Source organism: Ictidomys tridecemlineatus, chromosome 10, assembly GCF_052094955.1.
Source record: "Ictidomys tridecemlineatus isolate mIctTri1 chromosome 10, mIctTri1.hap1, whole genome shotgun sequence".
In the NCBI taxonomy this organism is placed as follows: Eukaryota; Metazoa; Chordata; class Mammalia; order Rodentia; family Sciuridae; genus Ictidomys; species Ictidomys tridecemlineatus.
The window spans coordinates 53,039,565-53,051,941 of NC_135486.1; the positions used below are offsets into that span (position 1 = coordinate 53,039,565).

The 12,377-nt window shown below is 42.2% G+C and overlaps 1 protein-coding gene across 1 annotated transcript in view; it reads left to right on the plus strand.

Moving 5' to 3' along the window:
• Nucleotides 1–12,377, plus strand: part of LOC101957045 (kinesin-like protein KIF28P) — a 73,421-nt gene that overhangs the window by 58,166 nt on the left and 2,878 nt on the right. The window contains exons 13-22 of the mRNA XM_078024679.1: nt 314–437; nt 1,468–1,612; nt 3,267–3,385; nt 3,923–4,030; nt 5,387–5,661; nt 7,308–7,442; nt 8,437–8,603; nt 8,854–8,960; nt 9,209–9,356; nt 9,866–10,056. Of these exons, the coding sequence (XP_077880805.1) occupies nt 314–437; nt 1,468–1,612; nt 3,267–3,385; nt 3,923–4,030; nt 5,387–5,661; nt 7,308–7,442; nt 8,437–8,603; nt 8,854–8,960; nt 9,209–9,356; nt 9,866–10,056 (1,519 nt within the window). The remainder of the gene's footprint in view (nt 1–313; nt 438–1,467; nt 1,613–3,266; nt 3,386–3,922; nt 4,031–5,386; nt 5,662–7,307; nt 7,443–8,436; nt 8,604–8,853; nt 8,961–9,208; nt 9,357–9,865; nt 10,057–12,377) is intronic.

The following is a 12,377-nucleotide window of genomic DNA, read 5'->3' on the forward strand; positions in this document are numbered from 1 at the left end:
CACCCCCCACCAACAAGCACACTGGCCTGTGTGCTTTTGAGGACTGGTGCTGATCTCTGTGTCTGTAGGTGTCTTGCAGCTCTAGGCCCTCAGATGGGGCTTGTTTCTGTTAATAAAATAGCTGCTTTGATGTCTGCCACTCACCACTTCCTTAAGGAAGGGCCCTTCCCTCTATTCCCACTTCCCTTGAGCCACAGTCCTGAGGAAGCCTTGATAAATACTTTGCGTATTGTATCAAATGAGAGAGAACAACCTCACTGTTCACTAAAATTGAAATCCACTGGATGACTGAGACACACTCTTGCCTTCACAGAATTTCAGATGAACATGCTTCCTTTACGAACGTGGATGGTAAAGTGACAGTCACTCCACACAGGAAATGCAAGGTTGTTGTGAATGGGGTGCCCATCACTTCCAGGACAAAGCTGCAGCATTTGGTAAATTTCCTCCTGGGCCACGGAAGTTTCTAAGTCCTACCTGAGAGCTAGCTGAGGGGCTCTGGGTAGAGCTGGGTGCATCTCACCTTGTGGCTTCTGCTACTGCTTCACGGTAAGTACTTGGGCATGGTTTCCAGAGTGACAGGTCTGGCCCTACCTCACTATGTGTTGTTCTTGGGTAAGTCACTGCACTTCTCTGGATTTCATCTATAAAACAAGGACTGAGCTGAATAAGTCCCAGGATCTCTTACAGTTCTGACATTTGAGATTTTTTTTTTTAACATACAGCCTCTGGCAAACATTGGTCCCTCTTCATCTCCTCCCCACCATTCTAGGCAGAGGCTCTACCACCACAGTAGCTCCTATAGCTTCTTTTTTCTCTCCCCTCTCCAATCTGTCCTCTACCCATTAGCTACAGACCCTTTCAGATTGGTAGACAGAGTTTGGTTGCTTCCTCCTAGAAATCCTTTAGTGATCTCCCTTAGGACTCCTGCGTGAGCTGTCCCTGCCCCAGCTTCCTCAGACCTCACTGTCCTGCACATCTGCCCCAATCTTGCTGACCTCTTTTTGATTGGCTCAGCAGTAGCCATCTCTGCCTCACCCAAACATCTCACACATGAAGTCTCAACTTTAAAATTCCATCTTCCAAGAGGATTTTTGTAATCCCCAGTCTGAATTAGACCCATTGGACACTGTGTAGAAGCCCCTGCACTTTTTAAAAAAATGGTTTATGAGTACTCAGTTTTTCCATAAGTCTTACAAGGGAAGGGTGGGGTCTGTTTTCCATTGATTCTCCTGGGCCTGGCAGGGAGGTAGCGCTCTTCTGCTGATGAAAGCAAGATGACGCCTTTCCTCCTCCAATATGAGTTTCCTCCCTGTTTGGGGGATTTTCAAGGGCAAAATTTTTCTCAGATCACTCTCATACAAGGGACATGGGGCCATGGCTCCTCCTGAAGCAGTAGGACTCTCGCCTTCTGATCTCAGGCTGAGGTGAAGGCAGCAGCCTTCCCTGAGCCTGTTTCCTCCCTAGGACCGCATTATTCTGGGGTCCAACAGTGCCTACCTCTACATTGGATTTCCTTCAGAGCGAGGCAGTGAGGACTTGAGCAGATTTGACTATGACTTTTTCCAGTTGGAGAGGGCAGCTGCGGAGGGAGTAAGCATGGACAAGCTTGGTAAGTGGCTCCTGGATCCAACGTTTGGCATCTTCCATGAGCTGATCTGAAGGCAACTGTTTCCACTGTGTGCTTTCCTGCTTTCCTTAAGACAGTCATCTTTTATTGGGTCAGAGTAATGTACCTTGTTAAAAATATCATTTCCATATAAATATAGAGTGAGTCCATGTCAAAGATTTAATTCATTAAACTCAGGAATAAGGGTACAGACCATTCAAAGGGCTATAAAGAGAATGGTGTGTGGGCTGGGGTTGTGGCTCAGTGGTAGAGCATTTGCCTTGCATGCGTGAGGCACTGGGTTTGATCCTTAGCACTACATAAAAATAAATAAAGATATTGTGTCCATCTACAACTCAAAAATATTTTTAAAAAGAGAGAGAGAGAGAGAATGGTATGTATATAGCAAAACAACAACAGAAAGCTGAAATAAGATTTCTGGTTACCTAAAGCCAACTAATCATGTTTAGCTCCACCCAGGGGCCTGCTGGGCCTACAGAACCTGTGCCCCAGTAGTTAGAGATGTTGGTTGGGAGCCTTGGTCTGGAGAAATGGTGAGGAAAAAAATTTAGGTCCTGGCCTTAAGGAAATCAAAGACCTCCTGGGATTGGGGTGTAGCTCCATGCAAAACATTTGTCCAGCATAATACCCTTGGTTTCATCTCCAACACAGCAAAACCAAATGAACAAAAATTTCCCTTTCCCCAGCTCAACCTACCCTTGTTACCCTGCAATAATCAGATTCCTTTCTGCCTGCTCATCTCTCTGCAGGCTTCAGATGGAAGCTCTTGAGCACCTGCCTGTGCCTCCCTCTCCAGGCCCATTCACTGTGCTCAGAATGGACTGGACCCACTGAGGTCTTTGTAATGTACTAGCCTTCCAGAGAAGTCACCTATGCTTTAACCATCTTAATAAACAGCAGATGGGGGTGCTGGGGTTGTGGCTCAGAGGTAGAGCACTTGCCTAGCATGTATGAGGCACTGGGTTCGATCCTCAGCAGAACGTAAAAATAAAATAAAGATATTGTGTCCACCTATATAACTAAAAATAAAAATTAAAAAATAAAAATAAACAGTAGATGGAGAGCAGTGGGCTACAACTGCCTGTATGCAAAAGTTCCTCCCTTTTCTCGACACCAACGTGTTTTAATCCGAATTTTAGCAAAATAAATTGATTTGAAATTCACCTCTTTGTTCTTCTTTTGCTGAAGTTTTTGTCCAAAATCAAACCAACAAGGCCTGAGCAATCCACCTACTCATTGATTTGTTCACAGTAAGTGACTGCCCAGTTGCCTTCCCAGCACAGGGCTAGTGACACAATGAAGTTAAACAAACCCCCTGAATAGAACACAAGTAAGAACAGCCTGCTTGCTGTGCACTGAAGCTCTTGGATAAATCCCCAGACTTTTCCTTGAGCCAACCAGATTTTTACCCCTGCCCTTGCCCCTGCCTGGAAAGTTTGGAGTCACCTTGGGTCAAAGGCCTTGAGACCAGGAATGGGAACTGGAGGCAGAGAGCCTCCTGCCATGGTACAGCCAAGATCTCTGGGTTGAGAAGACCAACTCTATGAATGGGTAAATGAAAATACACATTTATTCATGGCTGGAAAGTTATCACTGAAAAGCAACAAATTTTCTTTTCCATTCTGGCTTTCACAAGGTGCTGTGAGCAGTGGAGATGGCCAAGCAGACCCCAGTGTCCTGGCTGTCTTCCAAGACTACGTCAAACTCATGCCATTGGTTGCAGAAGCAAATCAAATGAGTGAAGAACTGAAGAAGGTAATTTATCTAAAGCCCAAACACAATATAGTTTCAGGTCCAGAGAGAACCTTGAGGTCTACAGAGATGTGGGGTTTCCCCAAGATCCCACAGTGAGCTAGTAACAGAAACTAGCCTAACACCCGTGACTCCTCCCCACCCTGAGCACCATTCCAACCACAACTGTCCTACCAGGGCCACCAGCACCCAGACCAGCACTTGCTGGTCATAACCACCTACTCCTGATTGTTCCAGTGCCTCTTTTGGCCCTTGATGATTGTTGTGCCACAGAGAGGACCTGGCTGGGGTTAGTTCCAGTGACAGATGCCAGTCAGTGGGAATCTTGTAAAAGATTTAATCATATTACTAAGTACTGTTAAGAGTTAGTTCCAGGATGTGGTTGAGAAATTCCAGTATTCTGTCATTTCTCTTGGCAAGAATTTCAAGCACAGAGTCAAACCATGTTCTTTTTTTAAAAAAAAAACCCAAGTGTGGGAAGAATGAAAAGAAAATTGCAAAGGGGGTGTGGGCTGATAAATGAAGTGTTTCTTTTACTAGGAACTTAACATGGAATTGAAGGTGAAGAACCTAGCATCATCAGATTCCAGGGGCTATGACCTACAAAAGGAGGTCATGGTGAAGGTGACCAACCAAAGGACTCATGAGGTGAGGCCTGCATCTGTGGACAGCTGTGTGTCTCCCACAGGGTTCTGAGGACCTTTTCTAGGGATACAGGTTTTGTTTGTTTTACCAGCAGCAATCAGTAGAGACCCCAGTGAAGAGGCAAGCTGTGTTCCAAGTATAAGTGGAGTTCTGAGGGAGCCTCTTCCACGTTCTCTCACCTGGGTCTCTCTCCCACACAGTGCCAATTCCCAGGATCTTTCCTAACCACCCTCTCTGAATATTCTTTCTTCTTGCTTAACATGGCTCAAAAGCTTTAATGCCATAAGGGAGCCTGAAAGTTCATCCAGCTGGTAGTGGGGTCCATGTCTGTGTATATGTATGTGCAAGTGTGTGCGTTTGTGTGTGTGCAAGTGCATGTAAGAGAGGGAGATTTACCATTCTGAAGCAATGATAAAATTCACACTTTCATAAGACCCTGGAATAGTCCATTCACCTGCTCCACTGACTGATCCATTCCCGTGTTGACATTGCTGTCAGTAGATCTTTTATAGAAACTTGGGGTTTTCTTTCCTCTCCCTTCTGCTGTGGAGCCACTTCTAGGCTTTTTTTTTCTAGACTAAACACTCCTGTGTGCTTATCTTCCCTTAATGCTATAATAAATTCTCACAAACCCAAACATATTACCTTATTGTTCCCTAGGCTAGAAGTCCAACAGGGGTCTCACTGGACTACAAACAAGGTGTGGGTAGGGCCAATTTGTTCTTGAGGCTCAATGGGAAAATGTGTTGGCTTTTTCCAGCTTCTAGAGGCTACTAGAATTCCTTGGCTCATGGCTACCTTCCTCCATCTTCAAAATGAGCCACATCATATCTCTCTGACCCTGTTTTGGTCACCACATCTCTCTCTGCCTCTCTCTTCTGCCTCCCTCTTCCACATTTAAGGCCCTTGTGAGTACACAGGGCCTATCTGGATAATCCACACTAACCTCATTTTAATTCAGATGATAAGCAGACTTAATTCCATCTGCAACCTCAGTTCCCCTCAGTTCACATTCATAGGATCCGGGGATTAGAATGTGGGCATCTTTGAAGGCCATTCTTCTGGGTACCACAAACCACAAACCTTCATTTTTCCTGGGAGGGTCTGTTTTCTGACTCCATCATCATCTCCTCTATGTCATTTCCTGGGCTCAAGTGACTCAAGTATACCTAAATAACAGGTCCAACATGGATATGGTATTCTTGAAGAGCCTCGCCAAATCTAAGTTTGCAGAGTGGTGTGTGGTCTTGGATACCCCAAATCAGCCCACTGGAAGGAGCATGCTGAGAAAAATCAGGCGGATGAACTGTTGGAGCAGTAGATGAAACCAAGTATTGGTGACCTACTTTGTGTTCGCAGGTGTGGATTTGGTCAAAAGCCAAATTTATCAATAGGAAATTCCTAATGGAGGAACTTTACCAGCGCTTTCTAGATGGAGAAGACAGCCACGTGACTCAAGAAGATGACCCTTTCTGGGATCCTGTCGAGGTCATCCACTTGGGCTCAGCTCATGTCTGGCTTCAGTCGCTTGCTTACTGCATGAAGTTCGAGGAGCAAGTGGAGTTTCTCAACTGTGATGGACTGGAGGAGGCAGTATTACACATCCACATGGCCTCTTGCTCCCCAACAGGACAGTGGGTGTCTCCTCCCCTTCCCTAGTTCTGTCTGGGTCAGTCACAGAAAGTTCAGAGCAAGTCCAAGTTCTCCTGAGAGGGTAGTCAACTTGGTACCTGAAGGGGTCATTCATGAGACAAATGAGTGAGCTCATGCATTTATGATTTGACTCATGGAATATGATTTTTGCCCTGGAAGCCAAATCAGCTTCCCTAAAATGCCAGCTGCATTTGAGACAACTCAGCACTGCCCTGAGGAACCAAAGGAATGAGAAAGACATCCCATAAAGAGATAGGAGTAGCAGAAGGAAACTTGGACAAAAATCAAGACCTGAGTTGACCCTCATAGGAGAGAAGCCAATGAACCCTCTCCTGGCACCTGTGAGGTCTGGTATCCACCCACACAGGATGCTTTTCCCATGCTGTAGGCCCATCCTGCTGGTGATTCCCTAGAGTAAGAAGCAGAGAGGCGATCTTCTAGCTTACCCCTTCTTCTCTGAGATAGAGGCCTATTTCTTTGGTCCTTTTTTTCAAGGTAGGAAGAGAGATTTCTGGCTTTCTGTGATGTTTTCTGAACTTCCATGGGTTTAAGTTTGCTTCAGGCTACCAATTCTGTTCTAAACTCTGCTATGCTATCTTTTACTGTTCTCTTAGGATATCTCATCTGTCATTTCTCTTTAAGTCTTAGGCAGTCTATACAAAAGCTGTCTACAGTCTTTTAAGTAATCCTAATCAAAGAGGCTGGCAGAGGGGCCTGGTCTGGATGCCAATGCCTTCAGAGCACCCAGTGCAATTGCTGAAGAGGAAAATAGCTCAAGAAAGGAGTAAAGGAACCTCAAGGTTCTGTGACTAAGAGTCCAGGCTGACCAACTGGGACTCAAGAAACATTCTGGTCACTTGGCTACCTTGACCTTCTAGGCTGCCTGATGGTTATATTGCAAATCAATAAAGTGGCATTCTAGTTTATAGGTGTCAGACTTTGTGAGCTTGGCTGATGTGAGAGGTCCCTGTTAGAAAGCTGTCTGAATCAGTCTCTGACCTTGTAGGTCTGAGGTGAGACTACAGGGAATTCACCAGTGCCAACTTAGGAGGCTGCAATCTCAGCAGCCAGCTGCCATTCCCCTTCTTCCTACTGGGGACATACTTGATTTTCAATGAAGTGTAGCACTGACATCTGTGTGCATTCATTGCATGAAGTGGTTCATACTCCCTTCTCTGGGTTGTGAGCTACTTTTTGCTTTGTTTTGTGATGCTGGAGGATGGAACCCAGAGCTTCATGGTGGGCAAATGCTGAAGCCTTGAGTTACACCCCAGCCCCGTGATGTCCATGAAATGGTCCATATCTGACCTTAAAGCATCAGTATAGAGTTAACTCTTTAAAAAAATAATTTATTTCTGTTATTAGTTTGTTTTTATTTGGTGCCGAGGATGGAATCCAGTACCTCATGCTTGCTAGGCGAGCATTCTACCACTGAGCCACCACCCCAGCCCTAGAGTTGACTCTTATTGTCTCTTGAATGAATTCTACAGTTGGTAATAATACTAGCCTTCCTTCAATGAAATTAGCTTTCTCTTTAAGTTTTCTATTTTACTGCCTGAAGTTAACAATGCCAACTTGCTTGGACCCTGCTTAACCTGAGATCAATGTCTACCTCTTCTGTTTGTAGAGCACATGGTGAGGAGGACGTGGTTATTGATCCTTGTGAGCTGCTCGGCAAGAGGATGGATTTCCAGATTCACATTGTACAGTGCCTTGGTGTCAAGTGGCTAAAGGAAGATGCAAAGCGGGGCATTCAAATGGGGTACTACCCTGTGCCATAGCTTCTTTCATAAGCTACCTGCTGTGTGGCTTTTGGAGGGAAGGAGTGTTTCCTCAAGTTTTCTTTTTTTTAATATTTACTTTTTGGTTGTTTTTGGACACCATACCTTTATTTTATTTATCTTTATGTGGTGCCGAGGATCGAACCCAGGGTCTCGCACATGTTAGGCGAGCACTCCATTGCTGAGCCACAACTCCGGCCCCATTTCCTCAAGTTTTAAAAATGAGTTTAGGGGGTGGGATTGTGGCTCAGCGGTAGAGCGCTCGCTCGCCTAGCACATGGGAGGCCCTGGTTCAATCCTCAACACCACATAAAAATAAATAAAGATATAGTGTCCAGTTACAACCAAAAAATAAATATTAAAAAAATGAGTTTATAATGTAATTTTCTTAACTTTCTGTTTGTTCAACCTCAAAATGACTATTTGCCCCTACCTATTAAACAGAGAAGCAAGCCAAATGTCCCTCCAGCTCACTAGGTTGTGGTCACTATGTATTGAACCTTTTATGTAACTGAAATAGTTGAGTCAAAAATTTTATTTATAGAAGGAATATCGTTCAAAACTGTATTATTTAAGTAAAATGTTTTTATTGGAAACAAAAGAACTGTATTATGGTATGGCAGATGCATCAGATATGGTCAAACTCATTAGGTGAAAAGGATATAAAAGATAAGGTAATCAAGAGGTACTTTGAAGAACAAAAACCAACCAACCACCCTACATGGGAAATTGGCAATTTTAGAGTCTCAAAGTAGAAAGGATTTATTGAAATCCTTTTTCCTTTTTTATTAGTCACATTGTGATAATACCCATGTAGAACAACTGAGATGTTGGAGGTCGCAATCATGAGCATAGATTATAATTTATCTCTTTATCTAACTCCTGCATGGGTTATATGTCTGGGTTCATCTGATTCTTTCCTTTACAAATGTGTCCCTTCTGGATTTAAATTATGTTTTATATTCTTTTTTTCAGGTATAGAATTTATGATCTTCCAAACACTTTATATACTAAACCCATATGGAAAATTGTGAATCCCCAAATTGAAGAGATTGTACAATTTGCAGCCTTAAATGCATCTCAGGAGTTTCTGAATTATTTACAGACAAATGCTCTCATTGTTGATTTGTGGGGCCTTCAAGGTACTTACTCTTTCACATGTGCACTGTTCAATGGGACATAATGTCAGTATGCCCAGTGCTGCACAAGAGGTAGAAAAGGGAGGCAGTCAGGGTCTTTATGGCAGTGGCCAAGTGTCATCTTTCCCCATGGGCCTCTGGGTCCTAGTCCAGCAGGTTTAACATTAACAACACATGGTTTAACATTTCACTCAACACTAGGGCTGGACAACTTAGACTTCCTTTCTTTGATGGTGTCTCTACCACACTACAGAAGGCTGTACTGAACTGAGCTGCTCTCAGCTGGACTTCATGGTCACAGATGAAGGCCACATCATGGTAGATACCAAGAAAATTTCCGATGTGAAGGATACAAGCCAGGTGTGTACATGTGAATTACAATTGGCATCAAAGGTGACTAGAAAAATATCAGGTGACAGCCACTTAAGGATCGTCAGTGTTGTTCCTCTTAACAGAACTTTTCCTGGTGTACTTGAGTACCCTTAGTTTAAGGGGCTTATAAATCCTGCTCACCACCTCCCCATTCCATCTGGTTTACCTGAGATAGTAAAAACTGCCAATCTCAAAAGATCTGTAGGTAAGAGGCTGAAATGACATATCTTTTGTAGATGGCATCAAATCAGACATCGGAACTTTATCTGAAAGTGCTCAAGTTAGAACAGGAGACGGAACTGCTCAGAAACATTAACAGAGCCCTGAGAGAGGAAAACATATTTCTCAAGGAATCTCTGGAGAAAATTGATTCTGGTCAACAAGGTGACAGACTGCTCCAGTTGTGGATGTTGAGCTTATCTCCAAAGCTCCAACATTTGAGATGTGTGTTTGGTTTTTTAAGACATTGTCTTTGTTGTTAGGGTGCTGGGGATGGAACCCAGGGTCTCATATGTGATAGGCAAGTATTCTACCCCTGAGCTATACCCCCAGACCCCCTCCACTTTTAAATTTTGAGGTAGAATCTCAAAATAAAAAGCTGCTAAGGCTGACTTAAAACTTGTGATCCTCCTGCCTTAGCCTCTTATGTAGCTGGGATTATAGGTGCCCACCGCTTTGCCCAGCTAGACACAGACTTTTTCATGTTTCAATTAATATTTTGTATCATAAAAAAACAGGCATTTTGTTTTTCTTTTGCCTTTCGAGAGATTTCTTTGCATGGGTTCAAACTGGTGCCACAAATATGCTGATAAATGCAAATATAGAAGAATGCCACCAAAATAAATAAGTATAGATATCTGTAAATGAATAAATACCTTTTCTTCTTCCTCAAGCCCATAAGCCTTCCAGTACCCTGAAGATAACTGAGATGACATCACAACTGCCATCAGCCAGAGAGATTAATCAAATGTGCACTCAGCAAGCCAGTTTTGACAAAGAGTTTGCTAAAGCTCTCAAGGTGTTTTACCAAAGCATGAACACAGCAAAACGACAATTTCTCAGACTTTGGCAGTATAAACCTCCTGTAAGTAGACAGAATCGTGGGAACAAAAGAAATCTATTTCCATTAAATTTAGACATTTGCTTTAAATGCATTTCCTGAGCTTGAGGACATGTGTGTTTAAGCAGATGAGAAAGTAAAGGCCTTAGAAGCATGGTCCTTTGCTCTCTCAGGCCTCCATCTACCTTTGCTCAGGGCTTTCTATTTTAGTGCACATCTGGCTGGTTCCAGACAGCCAAGGTCACTGTAGAATTGTTATTCATTCACTTTACAATATATAGAATATCCCAGAAATGCAAGTTTTGTTTATAATTATAAAATCAAATATAACTCATCATATTACATTACAGTAGAAAAACAATCTGATTATTTCAATAGATGGAAAAGCATGTGAAAAACATTTAGCATCCTATGAAGACAAATATTCTTGTCAAACTCGAGAATAAAATGGACATGCCTCAATTTGATAGAGGCGATCTCAGGCAAAGTGGTAAATTACTGACAGCTTCCCTTTTAAGATCAGGAAGAAGTCAAGGATGCTAGCTGTACTTTTAAGTTCCAGCCAGTGCATTAAGGCAAGAAATACAAAGTATAAAGACTAGAAAGAGAAAACAGGATTTGCAATTTTAGCACATATTTATATAACACTTTCTAAGCATTTTACATTTATTGAGTAAATTCTTATAACCACTACCATTAGCCTTATTTTATGGCTGTGGACCTAAAACGTAAGAGACGTTATGTAACTTGTTTCAGGATACATATATTGTAAGTAGCAGGGCCTTGATGCAAAGCCAGCCAGGGCAGCTCCACAGTCTTCTTCTCCCTGTATTATACCGTGCAGCCTCCATTACTACTCCCAGATGGCTAAAACCCCACAGAATTTATACATAAATTAATAGAATTACCCAATTGCTGGTTATAAAATCAATATAAAAGTCAAGTATATTTGAATATCTATATATATATTTGTATATATATAATGTATACATATATATTTTTGATGCCATTTATAATTGTATCAAATATATGAAATATTTAGGCTGATAGCTAACATAAAATATGCAGTACTTCTGTGAAAAAAATTTTAAAACTTGTTTAGAAATGTCAAAGACGACCTCCCAAAATGGAGAAATAGGCTATGTTTCCATGGTTTGGGAATTGCTATTATAAGTCTGTAATTCTCCCCAAGATTCAATGTATCCCAAGCAAATGTAATGGAACTTGACAAAATGATCTATAATTTATATGGAATTGCAAATGGAAAGAAAAGCCAAGACAAGATGAAGAGCTGAGAAGAAGGTAGAATGACTCGTCTTGCCTGATAACACCTTATTTTCCAGATAGTGAGGTGTTGGTAAAATAAAGACAACAAAAGAAAAGAACAGAAGGCCCATTCTGTACTAGAGACTTGATATAGACTGAGATGAAGCTGCAGATGAGTGTGCAGCATGGACCTTTCCATAAACAGTGCTTGGAGAACTAGGAATTTAGGTGGTATTATGGTTTGGTTCTGGGTTGTTCCCCAAAGACTCAAGATGCTAATGGCATGGGTGCTACTGGGAGTTGGTGGAACCCTTAGAAGGTGAGGCTAATAGAAGGAAGTTGGATCACTAGGGGAGAGCCTTTGAAGGGGATATTGGGACTCAGGCCCCTTCCCCTCTCTCTTCTCTTCCCAACCACCATGCGGTGACCAGTTTTCTTCCACATGCTTCTTTTCCATGATGTACTGTGTCATGACAGGCCCAAAGCAACAGGGCCAAGTGACCATGGACTGAAGCCTCTGAAACCATGAGCCAAAATAAATCTTTCCTCCTTTCAAGCTGTTTATCTCTGACACAGAAAATCAGATGAAAAAAATGAAACTAAATGTAGTTCTAAATCAATTTTAGGTGCAAATTAAAGACTCAAATGTGAAAGGCACAACCCTGACTCTTCATAACTTCACAGTGGAAAAGGATTTCTTACTCATGACAAAACCAGCTAGTTTTAAAGAGAGAGACTAAAAAGTTGACTAAATCATGATCTCTAGTCCATCAAAAGAATAAACAAATAAAGGCATGCTGTCCATCTACATATAAATTTTTTTTAAAAGTACTTATGCTCATTAATAGATTGGGAAATACTAATTGATAACCATTATGAATTATCCATAGTAGCAAAAGTTAAATATTCTCACATCAAGATTTGATGCAGATATGAAACAACAGAAAATTGGGCATGGTTGGAGGTATATAATCACTTAAAAATTACTTGGCACTTACCTAACTAATTAAGTTGAAGATACTATGTCCAAGAAATCTGTAATTCAACTCTTTTTCTATGAAAGAAAATGGATCTGCAGA